This window comes from Pongo abelii, chromosome 10 (genome assembly GCF_028885655.2).
Source record: "Pongo abelii isolate AG06213 chromosome 10, NHGRI_mPonAbe1-v2.0_pri, whole genome shotgun sequence".
Classification (NCBI taxonomy): domain Eukaryota; kingdom Metazoa; phylum Chordata; class Mammalia; order Primates; family Hominidae; genus Pongo; species Pongo abelii.
This window is the reverse complement of record NC_071995.2, coordinates 5477991-5497926: the sequence shown is the minus strand read 5'-3', so window position 1 is coordinate 5497926 and position 19936 is coordinate 5477991. Positions and strand designations below refer to the sequence as shown.

At 48.4% G+C, this 19936-nt stretch overlaps 1 protein-coding gene across 3 annotated transcripts in view; it reads right to left on the bottom strand.

The window, feature by feature from the left end:
- The window catches only part of NTF3 (neurotrophin 3), a 65531-nt gene extending 47766 nt beyond the window's left edge, over positions 1-17765 (bottom strand). The window contains exon 1 of one of the 3 annotated variants that reach the window (XM_054526732.2): positions 17531-17765. In XM_054526732.2, the coding sequence (XP_054382707.1) occupies positions 17531-17569 (39 nt within the window). In that variant the 5' untranslated portion in view covers positions 17570-17765. Of the gene's footprint in view, positions 1-14779; positions 15713-15761; positions 16062-17530 lie in introns of those variants that run through there. The other 2 variants (XM_002822796.4, XM_054526731.2) reach the window with 2 other exon arrangements.
- Positions 17766-19936: the final 2171 nt, after the last annotated feature.

The window sequence follows — 19936 nt, the reverse complement described above, 5'->3', positions numbered from 1 at the left end:
AGTGTGTGCAGAGAGTCCATCAAGAGCAGCTGGGGGCGAAGTAGGTGACTGAGTTGGCAGAAGTGTGGGCAACCCATACTGAAATAAACCCAGGTTTCCTGGACACCATTTTTACTGGGCAGCACATGCCCATGTCCCTCACTAAGGCTATCCTGAGTCTCTTATCCCAAGATGACATTATCAGAAATAAGTAGACTGATACATTGTTATTCTTTCAAGCCAGCGCTGTAACATTTCTTCCCATGTCTTATGGTGCTTCCTCAAGGTTCCCAGAAACAATGTTTGGGGAACACCTAGGTATGGCAGTGTCTTGTCAGGGAACATTATCCCAGCCTGACTTGGAGAACAGCCGTCTTCCCAACAGAGCAATGTGCTACTCGCTTAGGAATGTACCAGTTGAAACCATAACATATATTTGTAATTTACAGATTTACAGCTTGCCAAACATGATCCTATGCATCATCTCACCTGAAACCCCACATTAATTGTGTTAAGTAGGTAGGGTTTATTATCCCACTTTGCAAAAGAGGAAACTAAGGCTTTGAGAGGTTGTGCGTACAGTGATTGACAGAAATGGAACTAGAACTTGGTTCCTTCTGCTTAAAGGTTAGTTTTCTCTGTATTTCGCTGTAATGATGCCTAGCTCTAAGGCAGAAATAGCCTGAAGAACATTTTTCCTTCAATGTGCATAATCCCATAGGGGAATTATTGAAGGATCACTCTTAACTCCTCCTTCCGTCATTGTACCTAATAGTCCTTAATACGATAGTAAACTTTTTACTCAATTCACGGTCTCTTGCAAACATCTAGATTAGACTTTGAAAAACAATAAATTGCCCAGTGTCCATACATAAATGCTTCTGTTCATCTCTCTTCTCCCTCCTGGAAATATTACTGTCCCTTAATCAAAAACCAAAAGCTACAGCTGAAGGTGATGCTGTATATTTGGGGTGGGATGGGGTGATAGTGGCAGGTACACATAGCCAAGAGAGACTTACTTACATGATAGACACAGAGATAGGCCTGTGTTTTTCTGCTTCCACTGCTCTCGGCAGGGCTTGTCTCCGTGATGTACAGTTCACGTAGTAGTACTTTGTGCAGAAGAAGCCTGTCTCCATCCCCCTGCCCACCTCTGCAGATCACGGTTGTCTCACTACCCAGCCTGCTCTCTCCGGCTACCATCCGGTCCTCGCATCAGGTCGGCATGGCTCATTCCAAGCATTATGTTGCTAAACTACACGTAGGTCACTCAGCAGTCTGGAGAATCCCAAATCCAAAGCTCTTACCGAAGCATGCACTTAGCAATGGGTGCTAGACATCCGGCTCCAGCATGCCTGACAGCATACATAGTAATATCTTTTGCAAAAATTGTAAATGAGAAACCCAGGGATTGCAATGATTCCATATGGTCCACTCTACAATTTGGGAATATATGGTTGGAAACTTAACTTTTTCAGGTCTTGTTTTTTTTAGCCTCCTTCTCTGAACCTCTACTCCCTGGCTGTCCTGCAAGCCATGGCTTCCTAACAGGGAAATGGCAAGGAAGAGAACTACTATTTTCTCAATATAAAGGCCTGTTGGTTAAAGCATGTCCTCAGGTTGGGCCTCCTGGAAGGACCAGCCCAAGATTGCTGAATCCCACAGAACAGAGAGAGGGGATAGGCGCTTTCCTTCCCATTGAGCCATCAGTGCAAGAAATCAGCAGCCCTGATCATAGCTAACCCTAGAGGAGGGTATCTGGCTGATATGCAAATTACCGGGGAGAACCAGTGTAGGAAGTCTGATCATTCCAAGATCACAAGCCACTTTGCATTATGAATGCATTATGCAAACTATGCCCTCAAGTCTGGTATAATATCTGCCTCTGTGAGTTGTTGTGCCCTCAAGCCTGGTATAATATCTGTCTCTGTGAGTTGTTGGGGGAACTAAGGAGATGACACATATAAATAGGTGCCTGTAAGCCTGGTATATCTGCCTGGTATAATATCTGGTTCTGGGAGCTGTCGGGGGAACTACGATGACACATATAAATAGGTGTCTGCACCTTGTTACTGCCCTGTGGATGCTGGTCTTTCTCCCTGCTGTTCCCCACCATTCATCCTCAATACCCGCTGCAGCAGATGAGAGATGGTGAGCGCTTCAGAATCTGCTAAGAACCTGTCTTATCCTCCTAGCGTCCAATTTCTCAGGCAAATGCTGGATTTTTAGGGGATAGGAGGCCTTAGCTCAAATTAGTTGAACATCCTTAGAAGAACTTCCTTAACTAAGTGAGGAGTTCTCAGCACACTGAGGTGAGGATGGGACAGATATCATGGCAAAGCTGCCAAAACGCAGGGAGGAGAGCAGAGTAGATGAGCAGTGTCAGCTAGTGGTTCTCAACATGGCTGCTTCTCGTGAGCTTCTGTCCCAACCCTAGACATTCAAATTTAATTGGCCTGAATGACATCCTGAGCAATCACTGTTAGCAAAAGTTAAAAGATCTCAAAATGCAAAGTGAGATTGGAATAGTCAGGACATGGGAGAGCAAAGACACTAGAGGTCCTCTTTGGCTCCCTTTGGCTTTACCAAGGAGTATTCCCACTCCCCAAGCAACCGGATGGCATGCCGGCTGTCCATCTGGGTCTCTGCTGCACACACTTTCCTTATACATGCTAAGCAATGTGGCCTTGAAAGAAATTATCCAGATATCCACTACTGACAAAAAAAATGTTCAATAGCACTTGGTAATTTTCAGGAGATTTTGAAACTTTAAATACAAACACACACACACACACACACACACACACACACACACATCATTTAATCCACAGGAATCATCTATGGGTGGATCTTATGTCCAGAAATCTGGGACCCCTTCATATGCCCAAGAAACTTTATCATCTGTCCCTACTCCACGATGAGCCTATGAAAAGGTCTTCCATGCAAGCAACCCTCTCTGGAGCAAGTCATTGCCATAGTTTCAAATTTTCTGGGATGTAATTTCAAAAGCCATCTTCTTTTTTGATTCTGAATGAAATCAAATTAGGATGGAAATGCATTGAAGAGGGAAAAAGTTTCAGAAGTCCTCCCCACTATCAACCACCATAAAATATCAGATATTTTAATCCATGTGTCCTCACAGCCAGAGCCATTCTAATCAATGCATTGCTCCCTGGCCTCCCAGGCTGAGATAATCGCCCCTGGAGCCAGTACTGGTCAAAGTAACCAGAGATCAAATCAGGCTTGCTGCGTTCCCTCTGCATCTCATTCATTTGTTTGCTCATTCATTAATTCTTCCATCAATCCAACCATCAGCCATTCCTTCCTTCATTGAACAACTCTTTATTTAGAGCCACATTGCAGCTGGAGGGATCTTTTTAAAAACAAAAGCTTAATTGTGCCCTCAGAGTCTTCCATAGTTCCCATGCACCTGGGAAAAAAAAAGTAAGCTCCCAGTTGGCTCCCGCCCACCTCTCCACCATACGGGATACTGAATATGTGGGATGTTCTCTGTTCATCCCCTCCCTGGGCTTCTTTCAGTTCTTTAAGTCCCTGCTTTCCCTCACCTTGGGGTCTCCTCCCATGGAACTTCTCTACCTGTAACTCTCCTCTACCCCATCTCCTCCTACTTTCACCAGTGATTACAAAACACAACTCAGGTCACCAGGAAGTTTCCTAGTTACTTCCCAGGGTTGTTTGGCTCCATGTCTATTGCTGGGGACTCCTGCTCTGTCTCCACATTGGTTGGTTTGGGGAGAATCTCCCTTTTATCTCTGTCCCACCCCCTGCTCACGCTCTCTTTCTGTGGACAATAGTCACAGACATCAGCATACCACAGGAAAACACATAATCGACAATTGGAACCTTTCTCCAATTCCCCAACACATTTTTTTATCTTTGTCCAAAAGCTGACCGTCTCTAATGGCTCTATCCTTGACTGTGCCTCTGTCGAGCAGTCCCCAAAAGAACTAAAGAGACTTGCTGTAGACAGACAGTAACTTTATACAGCTGCCCCAAAAGGAGATGTAAACATGGAAGAGGGAATGGGAAGATGTATTCTTGATTCAGACAAGAGCCAAAAAGTAAAAGAGAAATGTCAGAGGATTACTGTGACAAGCTGAGGTCTCTCAACCTGTAACCCAATCCAAATTCAACTTGATTTCCTAGACTTGCTAATAGACCACAGTCTAAAATATCTTTCTCTCTTGTACTCTCTCGCCTCTCCTCTCTCCCTCTCTTTTTTTTTTCTCTCTCTTTCATGCACACACACACATCAAAAGGCAAGAATATGCAATAAACACACTGGAGGTTTCCTTGGTGGTGGTTTAAATGCTAAGAAAGAGAAAAAGAGACAAGGAGTAAAGAAAAAGAGACAAGGAGTAAATGAGTTATAGAAAACAATCTTTTCCGCATTTTAATCCACGGCCACCAAAAGTCTCAAATACTCAAAGAAAACCTCCATAAAAACAATCATGGAATGAATTCTAATGTGAAGGAATCTTAGATTTGAGCTATGAACAATGCTAGAATACTAATACAGTTTCTTTTGGGGGAGCTACCTTGGACTCAAAGCACCATGCACATATACTTTTGGAAGGAAAGTCCAGGAAAGCTCTGGAGAGGAGCAGCATGCAGACGCTGCATGGAACATTTCCCCCCTTTGTATTTTAACAGCACTCAAAACTCCCCTGGGGAAATTCTCCCTCTCCTGCTGCATGTGGGGTTATCACCACAGGGCCCTGCATCCAGGTATCCTTCCCGCAAGGGATCTAATTGACTCTATTGCTCTTGACAAGCTGGAAACCAGGAAACCACCTCCCACTGCATGCAAGAGTGGTACATGATGCAGGGTTGGGGATGGGAGGGCCCTTACATGACAAGAAGACCAACAGCCTTGCTTTGAGGATGCAGAACCCAAGGCCCTGGGTCACAGGGCAGGACTGACAGAAGCTGGACTAGACATCAGGCCCTCCAGGTTCCTGAGTTTCCAGTTCATAGCCTGTCCCACAACATCGCGCAGCTCTTAGAAGCCTCTTCCTAAACACTGGGATTGCTAAAAGGAGACCCATACTGGTCTTTCCCAAATCCGCTGGCCTATAAGGGCTCCTCCTTCCTCCAAACCCCCAAAACCTCTGTAGTCCCTACCACCCAGATGCCTCTTACCAAATGTCTACTGCCACATCCTGTAGTCTGCTTCTCTGCAAACTTATCCTGTATTCCCAAGTAGACTGCAAGGCTGTTGAAGGTAAGGCCTTGCTTTGTATCTCTTGGTATCCCACACGGCACCTCGCACAGCGGCCAGCAAGACTCAGTGGCAGCAGAGTGGCCCCTTACAATAATACTTTGTAAACAGATACGGAAAGCATCTGACAGATGTGCTATGCTTTTTAAAGGCTCCCTTCTAAATTCTAAAAAAATTACTAAATAGGACTCCATGTCTGTTTCTCCTGGTGTCCGGACCTATTAAAAACAGGATGAGAAAAAATAAATGCCTCCTTGAGCAGGAGGGACTCAGGACAGAAGTGGACAGTAGATGGCAGTCTGTTCCTGTGTCAGAAGTGGTCACAGAGCCAATACACGCTGTGTAATTAGAAAGGAAGTAGAACCACAGCTTAGGGGCCTGAGGTGGACTCACCCCCACCATGCCACGAGCAGGGATACTTCCGAGAAGTACCCTGGTGAGCACGCACACCTACACCTCCGGAAGCCCCAAAACCTGTACAACATGCGTGTTCCCCCGACTCTCCCCACAAGAACCAAGGGCTCCCATCACGATGGTCTCTGAGCATCCATCACCCTAGCCCTGGGAATTCAGGGACAAGAAAACCACTGTCATGTGGAAGTGGAGACCATTCCTGGTCCCTCCAGCTTGCTCCTGAACCAAGAGGATTCTCAATCATGGTTTGTACTAAAAAACAGCACCTGAAGTGGGAACCCTGTATTCCATCTTCCTTGTTTCCCTTGTTCTCCCTGGAGCACTATGATTGTAACCTGTCTGCCTCCTTCACCAGTTTTCAGACCCCAAGGCCAGCAGCACTACATTCATCTCTGCATCTTCCCCAACATTTAGCACATGACCACCAACAGAATGCTTAATGAATAATCTGTACACGTGTGTTTTGAGTTGCTTTCTGAGTGTCTAAGGAGGAGTTATCCTAATGCGTATGCAATGACACCCAATTCCCTGTGACCAAGAGCCCCAATTTGCAGGAGAACTAAGCAGGCTAAGACATGGGGAAGAAGGGTCTCTAAAAGGGCGTAAGAACAGCCTTTTCTGGCCATCAAGCATGGAGCATTCATGACCTTAGCCTTGGGACAGGCCAAAAGGGGGATAAAGGTAACACTGTTTTGAAGCACTGGCAAGGTACACTACCTCTCTGAGCCAAGTTCCTGGCACTGTCACATCACTACTGCACATTCTGAGCTCACAATGACCGGTCACGCATTCGTTCACTCAACACATTCCTGTAGCTGTCACTATTCAAGGTGTTGGGGGACACAAAAATGAAAACAACAGATCCCTTTCTCTGTGAAGTTCATATTCTAGGAATGCAAATTAAACACAGGCTGCTAAGTGGTATAACATCGGGAGGCTGGGAAGGGAGCCCCAGGCTCTCTGGGGAAATGCAGGGAGGCTTCCCAGGTTAAGCAAATATGTGAAGGATGATTTCAATATCATTGATGATGATGGAGGGGTAAGCATTTGAAACACAATATATGTACAGAATATATCCTCCAATGCTATCTCTGATTCAAGAATACACGTATCACTTGTACAGAACATTTCTCTCTATATTTAGGCCATTTGAGGTAACCCCTTCTCCATCCATGCATTTGTCCAGATTTTTCTACTAGCTCCCAATTCTCACAATGTAATTAACGATAAGTCAAGAAAGACCTTAGAGATAATCAAAGCCAGTAGCTCTTAATAGATGAGGAAGTGAGACCTAGTGTGGTTCGGGGACTTCCCAAAATTGTAGTTAGCCTCTGTTGGAGTTAGAGGCGGGGTCTGATCTCTCTGCAGAGTATGGGATCTCTCTGATTTAGCTTATTGAATTCAGCTACCCACAGACAATTTTAATCCCACATAAAACTCTCCCATACTCCCAACTTCCAATCCAAGATCCGCTACGAATCTGGCAAGCTTGTTTCTTCAGTGCTTCATAAACATGCACTCATCCATATGTTCAATGACTTATCTGGCATCACATAACTTAATTTCCTCCTCCACCCCCTCCAAATCTCTCTACGTAAGTCCTCTAGGCCAGCAGGGATACCTGAAAATCTCAGGCATGGACCACAGTGTGAGGCCGAGGGAGCAGTGGAGTCATGGAAGATGTGATCTGTCACACTAGTAGGATCCTTGTGACCCTCTAGTGAGTCCAACTCCTCCCTTTTCCAGGAAAAGAGGCCCATAGAGGGAAAGTGATTTGCTTAAAGTCACACAGCTAGTCTGGGCTCTCTGCAGGGAGACTGTGGCAAGCTATTTAAGGTAGCGGTAGCCAGGTGGGTATTAGGAGGACTGGGCTTCTTCCCCACCATGGGACACACCTGTTGGGAAAGCAAGTGATTTCTAGAGCTGTGTCTTCCTCTTGAACCCAGTGGAAGTACCTTATGAACCATTAGAAGCAGGTCCTCTAGACATGGGATGAAACTAATCTCAGACTGAGAACTTGAAACAAACTCCCTGAGGGATCACTTAGAGCCAGAGAAGGATATTTTTAAATGCTGGGGTCTTAGATCTAGAAACAGAGGGAAGGGGGAAGTAAATTGCAAGAACCTGGCTATCAGTTTTTAAAAGGCTATATGCTCCATATAAAGAAAAAAATTATCACCCTACACATGAAAAGTTATTTTAAGCAAAGTAAATACATAATTTTTGAGTACCTATGGTCTCATAGGCATTAGGTTAGTGTTCAACATTTATTTGTACATGCAAATATCTTTAAGCAACAGAACAAAGTCACCTGTCCTTAACTGTCTTGATGATGTATATGTGGTAGTGATGGTGGGGAAATCAGTGGAGGAAGAAGGAATGAGCCTTTAGTCACAATCTTCAAAAAGGGCACCATCCACCCCAAGAACCTGTTTGGCTTCTCTACTTCTGGTACTGCCCAGAGAATGGCGTGCAGTGGCAAATTCTCGGCTGGAGGGCTCTACAGCTGCTCTGCTCTGCATCAAACACAGCCTGGGGACCTCAGTCTTTAGCAGTGACCCCTGACCCCCAACCTCCCAGCAAGAAACCTACCTTAACTTTGGCCCCAGTCTAAATTGTGTGAGTTCCCTAGCCTATCAAAGAAAGCCATCTTCCAAATTTTAAAGATACCTCATGCTCTCCATTCATATTCTTTTTCACTTTGATTCTGTGCAATTCCAGGACTCAAGAATGCTGGGACCTACCACCTCTCGTGGGTGTGTGGATCAAAAACAGATGTCCAGCTCCAATTTTATAGAGTTTACAAGGAGGCAATTGTGGCTTAAATCAATATCGTGTTCTGTAAGGGCAGATTCCCTTGTCAACAGAACAAGAAGTAAAGGGAGAGGGCCAATGGAAGCTGAGACAGAACTGACACATGCTTGCCAGCAGGTGGCTAGAAAACCTAAACATTTGTCTTGCACATGAAAAGGAGGCTTCTGGGGGTAGGGAGCAGGTTACCCTATGGGGTGACCAACTTTGCAGAAGAAGATGGACCCAGCTCCCATCTGGATGACATCACAAAACATAAAAAACAGAATCTGACTGGCAGGTGATGGGCTTGGGATGCCACAGACTTCAGGCTGGAAAGCCAAGAACATCAGCATACCCCTTAACCTCACATAACCTCAGTACCCCCATCTGTAAATGAGATTATTTTGAGTATTGAGATAATGCCATGTAATAGCTGTAATAATGCCTGGCATGCAGTAAGTACTCAAATATTAACTGTCATCATAATCATCATCCATCATCTTAAAGATGGATGCTTACCTTAGTCAGAGACATTGCCACTGAAAGACATTCACGTGGAAGCTGAATGATTAGCACCAGACCTACCAGAAAGCCAAATCCCACCCCTTTCTGCTCTGCACACCCTGTGTAGGCTAAGCCAATGTCTGGAGCATTCTTGGCCAAAAGGAAACACTCTGGCAAATTTTTTGCCTGCCTTTCTGCCTTTGACTCAGCCATTCCCCAAAGATAAAAACAGGAGCTCGTTAAGGGCGTGCCAGGGTGCACTCCAAGTGAGGTAATTCGCACTGATTAGGTAGGAGGATGTGGCTACTGTGGACTCCTACAGTGGCAGGGCTGGAATGGGACTGGGAGATCTTCTAATTCAAGCCCTTCATTTACAGATGGCAAAGTCATGTCCTAGAGAGAATGTCCAGGGTCACACAGTAGCAGCTAATTAGTGACAGAGCCCAGTCACTGAACCTGGTCCTTCACTTCTAAGTCAGGCAGCTACCTGCTGCCTCAGGCTACTGAAGGTCACCCTGGCCTGGGCTCTTGTTAGCTACTGTTTCCTCCAAAATCTCTGGACTCGAATGTTGGAGAACCTTAAATCTTCCAAAAATCTCTGACTGAACAAACCCACAAAAAAAAATGGGGCTCAACAAATGTCTTCTCTGGAGATGTTACTAAAAAGTGAGCAATCACAACAGACCACACGAAATTTCATGTCAAAATCTGTTCTGTTTCAATGACGTCACAGTCAGTCATAGGTTTGTCCTGTGAGGACAACCAAAGCTGCAGCAAGCTCTCCGTAGTTCCCAATTAATCCTATTTGAGAAGGACCACCGCATAGATGGGGATGTGAAGAGCAAATGCATTCTGAGCATGTGGGGGTGTGTGCAACCTCTAGCCTCTCAGTATTTTTAGGTAAAACAAAAGACTGAGTTATGGAAAACTATTAACAACAACAAAAAATACTTTAACGCTCTGGAGCCATATACATGTGTTCTCACGGGTTCTAAAATGAGTCCTCTGAAAGACTTTTTTTTGTCCAGCCTCAATCTTGTTAGAAATCCATCCAGGCAAGAATGAGGTAACATCTACACTGGCCTCATACTTCAAAGTTCAACATGCCTATATAAAAATGATCTGAAGGAAGGTGTCCCCAACTTTTTTCTCAGGCTGGCCCACCTGTAAGAAGCAATCCAATGACAATCCAATCTGCGCCAAGCATCCAGATACCTGCCACCCATAACATAAGCTCTACAAATGCCCCCTGTCTACCCAGGGCAGCTCCTGTGCTCACGTGTCCCCCAGCACGCACGCATGCACATCCTGTGGTCTCCTCTTACTCCACACATGCCTGTCCATGCACAAAGTACATCCACAGACCTTATCAGCAGCACCACACGGGGCTTAGGCTTGTCTCCAGTAGAAGATTTGGTCCTTTTCCAACAAACTCAATTTCAAATAAAACTAAATCTAAAACCCTAGCAACAGTCATTAGTTCAACATCCCCAACGCCAGAAACTGCCTGTCTCGTTAAAGAGTAAAACAGCAGTGGGTGAGGCTTGAGGCAGGGTGGTGGGCTCTAAAGATCTTCTGTGTCAGCCCGCATCCCCTCTCTCACTTCCAGGCAATGCACAGACTTACATTCCCTCCAGTTGGGGTGGGAGTGCTGTAACTGCTCGGGAAAAGGTCTGGAGAAGCTTGCAGCAGAAGCCGCCTGCTCCGTCAGGCATCCTGAATGTAGGGAAAGAGGAGAGGCCTGAACATCTGATACATCTGGGAGTGGAACTGAAGAGATGGGAAATGTTATGTAATTAAACTCTGCTGGCCTGTCCTGCCTGGGGAATGTGAGACCCATCAGCAGTGACCTCTTCCAATCAACTTAATTGGCCCAATCTCGCCAAGAAAAGCAACAGAATTAGTTTAGTGCCTCTTGGAAATAGCTTAGCTCCTGACTATTTATGGCCACTGAACTCAAGGATGGGAGCCTGACTCTGAGCCAGGAGTTGACAGCATGTACTAACTTCTGGGAGGAATCGGAGGTTTCAGTGTGTTTCCATGCCCTTCTGCGTCTCCATCTTCATCTCTGGGGAAAGTGGCTGTACCCAACTTGCTGCACTGGGCACAAAGAATTTCAAAGACCCAAAGCCCAGGCTTTCCTCTTACCAGGCAGGCTAGACTTTGCTCCTCTTTTATTCAAATGGTGCCTATGTCAAGGGCAATTATTATTTTTGCTGTTCTCCAAGTCACATTTGTTTTGGTGCTGTTGTCTGCATAGCTGATGTTAAAAAATAAAGAAATGTCTGTCTCTGATCATTAATAACATTGATTCTTAGACTACCTTTCCTCTGAATAGCTCAAAGATCTTAAAGATTTCCATCATCTATAATCTAGGCTTGGCTGCCTCCAGCTTCTGGATGAGTAAACTGAGGCAGTTATAAAAAGTTTTATTTACACAACGAGTGAGCAGTAGAGATGCTGTGGGCATCATGATTACTGATTAAGTTGCATTGTAAAGAGAAAGGGGTCCAGATCCTGTTTTCACAATGACCTACATACATGCTAGCACCTGTATTTAATTACACTTCATCTTTGTATAGCTGTATACAACTAAACACACCAAGTTTTGATGAGGGAAAAGAGGAGTGAACTTTCCTCCTCCTTGAGTCATTATATTGCCCCTTTACAAAAAGAGAAACAGAAGAGTTAAAGAGATTAAAAAGGTCCCCAAAGTCACACTTTTCCCAAGTGGTAGAACTGAACTAGAACTAAGACATTCCCAGTCCAGTCTTGCACTTCACCACCCTGCCCTCAGAAATATCTGTCCCCGGTCTTCTGACCAATAGTCAAGCCCTATCTAAACTATCTCTTACACAGATGAGTTTCCCCCTCAAAAATAAGGTAGACCATTAAAATGGCACAGCTGTAACTTCATGAATTGAAAAATGTCATGAGTCAAATAAAGTCCTCCCAAACATATGCCCAACGGTGGTCAGAACCTAATCAAATGGGGATCCCCATCGCCCTGTCCAGACAGGCAGATATGTGCATCATGAAAGCACAGCCTTCACTCTGTTCCTATCCAGTTGCCTCACTAGTCATCTCAGGGTATGGACCCGATCAACTACACCTTTGTCTCATTCCCCAAAGTCTACGGCCCTTCTTTTGTATACAACTTTTTTCGCTAAAGATGCACACCTGAGTATCCAAGACAATTTTTATCCTTCCCCAGACACACAGAATTCCTGCAAAAACACATACTGGCACCCCCTTCACAAGAGCCAGAATATCCACCCCTCCTATCCACCTCGCTGGTTTTCTCCCAGTTACATTACTCCAGGCCAAAGTGCATGTGCACGCACCTGCACGCACACCCACCCCCCCAACACACACTCAGGTTAGCTTTACATTCATAGCCCAGAAAACATCAAAGATGAACAAACGCTCCCAGTCCATCTCTTCCCTGATCACGACTTCACCATTCTCCAGCTCCACATAACAAGTCTCATTCCAGCTATGAAGGAGGCTCTGTGTACTCTTAGAAACTCAGTCCTCAAAGGGATCTGGACCTGCATTCTGACCTGAAGTGCAGCACCCTCCAATTCCCAGCCCACACCCCACACAAGAAACAACAACACCGTCCAGCTCCCTTCCCAATACATAAAAGTCTACATCATCCCTTTCTTTATGCCTCACTTTTTACAAAACCAGAGATATATTTCAAGTCAGCTTCCCTTTGGCCCCCAAGATCCATAAACATCTCTAGAAACTGAATTATAGACCTTGAAGAAACCTCAACAAGCGTCGAGCTCTGTCTATTTCTGGCAAAATTGCATCAGTTTTACTGAGCCTGGAGAAGGAATTTTTCCAGGGCAGTGTGCCATGCCCCAGTACCCAGCAATGGGCTGAGCATCCAGTAGGCACTCCATTAGCTTTAATTGATTATCAATACGAACTGGTGATAGTGAATTCTCCTATTACATAAGAAACCCATTACAAAACATTATACAATATGCATCCCTGACACCAGGCACGGATAGTGCATTCCTCTACTTACTTCAGTCTTATGCACACATCTCTTCCTGTTCCCACCCAGTGCCAATGCACAAGGACTTTTCCCCTTAAATGTACATCCCTCATTCTAAGCCTCCTCCAATTCTCTTCTCTCTGGGGAGGAAGGAGGGGGGAGGCAAACACCAACCTCAACCCGGTGTCCTTCCCTGCAAATGCTTTGTCTTTCCATAAAGAGGATCTGAGCTCACACTTTTCTACCCCCCACAAGCCCCAATGCCATTCCAGCCAAATTTCCCAGTGCACCCTCATGAAGTTCAAACTCCGTGCTCCTCAGATAATCTTTCCCCACCCCCCACACACATCCCTTTGGTAATCCTCAGGCGCCCAACCTTCCACATGCATCCACCTTTCGCTCACACACACAGCCGCCCTCCTACACCACACCCACTCCATGTGTTTGTGCAGGCATGCACAAGCCATCTGTCTTCAACAGGCTGCACCTCTCCTCCTGCTCTGACACCCTTCATAGGCACAGATTTCGCATTAGCTACACCTATGTTCCTGCAAGCTCTTGTCTCCCGCTAAGCACACAGATGCCCATCCGACAGACTCCCCAGAAACACACACCTCCCAGGCACCAAAGAGGGATGGGACTGCAGCTCTTTTGCCACCTCCCCCTACACACACACACACACACACACACACACACACTTTGGAAAAACACCCCCATCCCTCCCTGAGCACTCACTCAATGGTCACTATCTCACTCCATAGACAAGCATATCCCATTCACACACAACCAAACCCTCTAAGTCCAGCTGCACTCCACTCCTCACCAACACAAAATCCCACACACTCTCCCTAGGGGAAATACCCCAGACTTTCCATCTCCCTTCAACACTGTTTACCGGAGCCTGCATTATTTTCCAACCGCCTTAACTCCTAACAGGATACCCAAGTCTGTGTGTTTGCGCCCAAGGCAGAGGGGGTTGGATTTTATCCTCTACATTCTACCTCTCAGCTTTCTTTGTGTGACATGTCAGAAAGGAATTGAGGGCAGGCGGGAGGCAGGCTGAGTATGCTGGAGAACTTGTGAGTGTTGTGAAAACAGGACCGCTGGAAAAAGTCTCCTCTATGTTACAACTTTCTCCCATCCTGACGTTTAGGACACAGCGCTTCCATGTTCTCCTCGCTCGCTGTTTTGCGGGATAGGAGCGGGCACCTCTTTATTTAAAAAGCAGGTCGCTCAGTACACTCCATAATAAGCTGAGTTACAAACATCAGGCTCCAGGAGAAACACCCACCCCTTCCAGGCTCCCCTCCCCTCTCAGCAGGCCCCCGCCCCCACCTCTTCACACACATAAACAAATCCACAGGCGCACAGTCTCCCGAGCTCTCTAGCTCTGAGCCCGGCGCTCCCGGGAGCAACCTCCATTCGGACTCAGAACCTGCCGCCCGCCGCCAGAGGCCGAGGCCAGACGACCTTTTCGGTGTTTCCCCTACCGGGAATCCCACCCGAGCCTCGATTCCAGCAAAAGGGATCCTTTCTAGTCCACAGCCCCGACACCGTTCGACGCAGGGGTCTCAGTGCCGTGCATCGGAAGCGCAGACGACGAATGAACGCAGCAGCCAAACTCCCGCAAAGAAGCAGCGCCTCCTGGACGCGCACCCACTCCCGCGGAGAGGAACAAGCAGAATCCTACTCCCCCACCCCATGCCCTCGGCCCTCGCCCCTCCTGTCCCTAACCTTCAACTCCCAAGCGTCCCAAATTTCATCAGGAGCATCCCCACTGAGTAAAGCTCTGGGGCAATGGGGCAGTTCGGTCCGTCGTGGGACCTTTAAACTCCAACCTGGCTGGCTGCGCGGGTGCCCAGGTCTCCCGGCCTCCCACGCCACCGCTCAAAGTCCGAGAACAGGCTGGACGATACCGCGAGGAGATCCCCGGGGATGGCCGGGCCCGGGTGCCCGCTGCTCCCCGGCGGGGTCCCAGATGTGCGGGCTGCGTACGGAGCTCCAACATCTGCGCAAAGGCCCAGGGTGGGGTGGCCACCGGGTGGGCGCTGGCCAAGAGGAGCCCGGGGCGCGAGGTCTTTTCTGAAAAAAAACCCTTTCGGGGGACTCCAACGCAGGTACGCGGCGCGCGGCAGTGAGTCCCAACTCCCAAAACTGGAACGCGAGGTTCCGGGTCCTGAGCTGCGCTTCCCCTCCCCCAGCCCACGCCCCGGCCAGAGTGGTGCTGGGGCGAGCTGAGAATCAGGCTCAGTGGCCGGCAGAGTGCAGGGCGTGTTCAGGGGAGCTGCGGCGGCACCTCCCCGCCCGGAGTTCTGTCTGCCACCCCCTTTTGTTATAGGATGCGCTAGGAGCTTTCTCGGAGGAGCAGGCGGGTCGGTTGGGGGTGGTGGGTGGTTGATTCTGTTTAATCCCTTTCCTGCTCTTTCGTCGTCCCCATTTCCCCTCGCCTGCCCCCACCTTTTCCAATCCAGGTCCCTTAAATGATCACTTTCCCAGATTGAGGGAAGCTTCTTGGGCAGCCGAGGGACAAGAGGGGAGGAGGTGGAGAAGGGTGTCCGTGTCCGTGTGCGTGTGCGTGTGCGTGCGTGTGTGGTGTGTATGTGTGTGGGGGGGTGGTTGCGGTTGCGCTTCGGCCTTAGCAGATCCCGGCGCAAACTTTGGGGAAGACACAAGCCCGGGAAAGTGAGTGAGCGCGGCGCGATGGGGGTGGGGCGGGATGTGGCTTTGGGGCCCCCCGCACCAGTCCACTGGAAAATCCCTCCCCACGTGGACCCCCATCCCCAAACCTGCCCACCCAAGGTGCCCGCCGCCTCCCCTTACCGTGGCAAAAGTAACCATGGCATCCGTGTGGCCGTTTCCAGGGACGTCGACATGAAGAGAAAGGTGGACGCGAGCTCGGTCATTCAAAGTCTCCCCCACCCCGCCGCAGCCACTACCCAGCAGGGGAAAAAGGAGAGGAAGAAAGAAAGGAGAGAGAAGAAAGTAGTTGCGCCGGGCTGTGTCGCGGGGCGGTGCGCGGAGCTGTTCGGAAGGGAGAGGAGCTTCAACTCTGAGTCCCGTGAACATAATCTGCGCGGTTATAACCAGCCAACCCGGCCAGATGGCTCCTCGCTCAGCGCCTTAACCCCTTCCGCGCCGCGCCGCCCTCCCCCGCCGGCCCGCGCCGCGCCGCGCACGCCCGCGCCCCAGAGCCCCTCCGACCTCACTTCGGGACCCGTGGCGGGGAAGGGGTCATTTCTCCTGGCCCCTCTTGAAAAACAAAAAGAAACAAAACAACAACAGCAACAAAAACTTCCAAATTTGTAGTATTCTTCAGTAACCCCCACCCTTGAGTTCCCTTTTAGAGATCCAGGAAAATACGAAACATGAAATGTATCGTAACAGGTTACATGTTAGTGTCTTCAGCCTTTCTTAGTTGCTTTTTTTCTTGAAATTTTTCTTTTTGATCTTTTTTCTTTCAAGATTTTCTTTACAAGGCATCAGGGCCTTTTCCTGCCCCTTTCCTCAGGCGGATCAGGTCTGAGGCGTAAACTCCTCCTCCAAACCTTAGACCCTTCCAGCTCCAGATCTCTCCCCACCCCCTACCAAGCCCACCCGCCACTCCTCCCCCCACCCCACAACACGAACACGCCCAAGGACAATCGCTCCCCGGCGAACTCGCCGCTCCCAGGACGCTGTGTCGGCGGTCAAGGGAGGTCCCGGTAGAGGGGTGTGGGGGCGGGTGGTCCGAGGGACTAGGGAGGGGCTGTGTGTGCGCGCGCGTGTTTGCGGGAGCTTGAGTGTGGGAGAGGGAGATGGATCGCAGCCTCGCATTTCACCCATCCTCCAACTTCTAAACCCCTTCCTTCCAAACTAGGAAGGGGCCCTGCAGCTAATCACTCGCCCAGCACCCACCAGTCTGCACGCGGGGACAGCGCGAGAAGCAGGAAAGGCGAGCAACAAACAAACCTCTTCGTGGCGCCCCGAAAGTAATGACGCTCACTTCCCCACCGGTGGATTCATTCGAGGAAAGGATAGGGGGAGGGGGTCAAAATCTCTTATTTGGAGATAATTTTAGCTGCTCGTTAGACCCCACTTGCTCCGAGCCGTTCGCTCTAAATTTACCAAGTTAAGTCATCTTGATTTCGCCCATTTGCCATCGAGAGAAGGGGGGAAAAATACCACTTAGTGATCAATGAGAAATCGAGAGCCCGGGAGCAGAGTTTTGCCCTCTTGCCCCCTTCCCGAGTCCTTGCGTGGTGGACCTCCGCTCCAAGCCCCTCATCCCTTCCTCGCTGCCACTTCAGCCGCTCCTCACATCATCTCCTGCCAGGACCTTTTGACTCAGGCGCGACTGGGGAGGGCAGCGAGTATCCCGTTTCCTCCCTGCCCTGTCGTTCGAGGTGTCTAATAAGCAAGCCGTTCCGTGTTTCGGTTAGGGCCCAGGTTCAAAAAATCCAAATACCTTGAAATTGCTTGAGAATTTGGTTAAACATCGGAACTGCACCCACCAGTTCAGGACCAACCGACCGCAGAGAGTAGCTGGGGGGTTGGATGGGGAGGTGGGAAGGGAGGGGGAGTCTGGGGGCTGCGTACTAGACAGATTGTACCTGCCTCATCATTATCCTGGCTGATGGGGGTTGCCACATCGAAAACGGCCAGAAGCGCCCACCGAGGCCCAGGGGCGTCACCTCCTGCGGTCCCTCGCAAGGGTAGGGTCGTCCTTCAGTGGCTCCCCTCGTGCCAAAATATCGACGTCTTCCTCAGGGCCAGAAGAGGCTGCCGAGTCGTTCCCTCCACCCCGCCACACAGCACCATGAAGGTTTGGATTGGGCGTGCTCTGTCGGGTTCTGCTTTTCTCCCTCTCATCTGGCCCGCCTCCCTGCCCTCCCCCACTTCCCGCACTTGCCCCCCTCCTCCAGCTTCTCGCCCTGGTCAAAGGAGGGATTCAGGCCCCAGTTTCAGATCCACTGGCAGAATTCTTTTCTCAAGCTCCAGGTCCTCCGGGAACCTGAAGATTGCAAGGAAAGAGGTGGTTGGCTCCTGCTGCAGCAGGGAAGGGGTTAAATACATGTGCGGGCTGATCTGCAGGCAGCTCCCAGGTCCCTGGCAGTCTGGAGGGAGGAGGGGAAGGGGGGCAAACAAACTTGAAAAATCAGAAGAAACGAAGGAGAAGAAAAGGCAGCAAGCAGTGCGTTTAGGACTTGGATTTGTTCTGCAGATGCCTTGCACTGGCTGGCCGCCTCACTTTGCCAGGACTTTCGGGGATCCCAGGAGGAGTTTGTATTGTTTCCAGCTCCAAGGGGTTTTGTCCTGAGCTGGTGGGTCTGTCTTTGCTTGCAATCAACAGGCCTTGTAATATGAGAGGTGACACCTTAATCTTGCCAAATATGTGCTGTGTCTTTGTGGAGAGAGGGGAGGAGGGACTGAGGGAAGGAGAGAGGAAGAGGGAGAGACCCAGACAGGAGCAGAGGGTGAAAGATGCACTTTTTCTCAGGATTGGTTTCCCAAAGGGAGAGCCTTAGCTCTTTTCTGAGTAGCAGACCTCTTTCAGACAATCTCCCTTGAGCACCGCCAACTGCCTTTTCCTTTACTGTTTTTCTTTAGACTTCAGACCTAAAGATTTCTTCCCTCTAAGACTGGGGACTGATCCCCCAGCTCTCGGTTGTGGCTTCCAAGGGAGTGGCAAGGTGCTGAATGAAGAAGATGGGAAGAAAAAAAGAATTAGGTGTATTTTTAAGAAGACAGAATAAAAAGATTATTATATACTATGTAGAGCCATTTTTAAACTAGAATATTGTGACTTCTAAGTAAATCCATGTTTCTAAATAGAGATTTTTCTTTTCTATAGAAATACCATTGGTATGGACAGCAAAAGCAAAGATCAGGCCTGGAAAGTAAGCTGGCTGCGAGCTTGTGCCCTGTACATAGCGCTGGTTAAGGAAGCATCCAGGATGAGATCTTTTAGGATTCACTAGGTAGTTGCTCCTCTCCAAGTTGACTTCATGGCCATGACTTTGGCTGTCCATCTGTCGACTATATTTTTAGGTTGCTGAACTTTCTTTTTCTCCCTGCTGCATCTGAGAGTAAGGCCCTGACTCCTGAAAGTGATTTCTGAGAGCAGGAACCAGATCTTGTTTTTGAAAACCCCCTTTAAAACTCTCTCCTAAAGCAAATTTCCAGAGCGTGCCTTCTGGTTACCCTTATCTTTTGCAATAGCACCACTCTGTGGTTGGAACACTGAACAGAAACAAAACGGCAACGTGGGATTGAATTTTGCCCTTATCTTGTGAAAACAGCACTTATGTCCTCTATGTTTGAGCTCAGTGGACTGAGTGCTGGTGGTGGGGGCTCAGCATGTGGTGAGGGAGGGGTCTTGCGCAGTGGCAGTATGTGGTTAATTCATTGTGACATGTTGACCCAGGAAATGAGAGAATTGGACCGAACGGTCTCCAAGGACCCTTTCCGTGTCAAAGACAAGCTTGTTTTTTTTTTCCCCATGATCACGTAGCTAGCCTTGAATGTCTGTCCTCTTCCACTGCTTTTCTTTTTCTCTCTTTTGAGGTTACTGAAATAAACACCACACTTCTCACTGATCCTAAAGTATTCGCAAGTTGCATCTTCTGCTGCTGGAGGGCGCTGTGGGGAGGTCTTGCCCTACCCCCTCCATCCCCACCCCCATCCACCCAGACAGCTGCTAGAGCTGATGGAGTCTGGAAGTCTTCGTTTTTCAAACAATTAAAGTGAATGCAAAAAGTGTTTGCACAGGGACTGGGAGCTTAAGGGTCAGGAAAGGCGGCTTCATGCTACCTTTGTGCCTCCGCACTTGAAAGATTCCTGGCTGCCCACCCATTACTATATACTGGCATTATTAACCAACAGCTACAGGCTGTCAAGCCATATAGCAATTCCTCTCAGATGCCCTGGAGTCATCTATGAAACATTATTCTTTTCTTTCAAATTGCATGCAGTTGTCCACAGAAACTGAGTGGCTTGTTTATGTTTATTTAACAAGC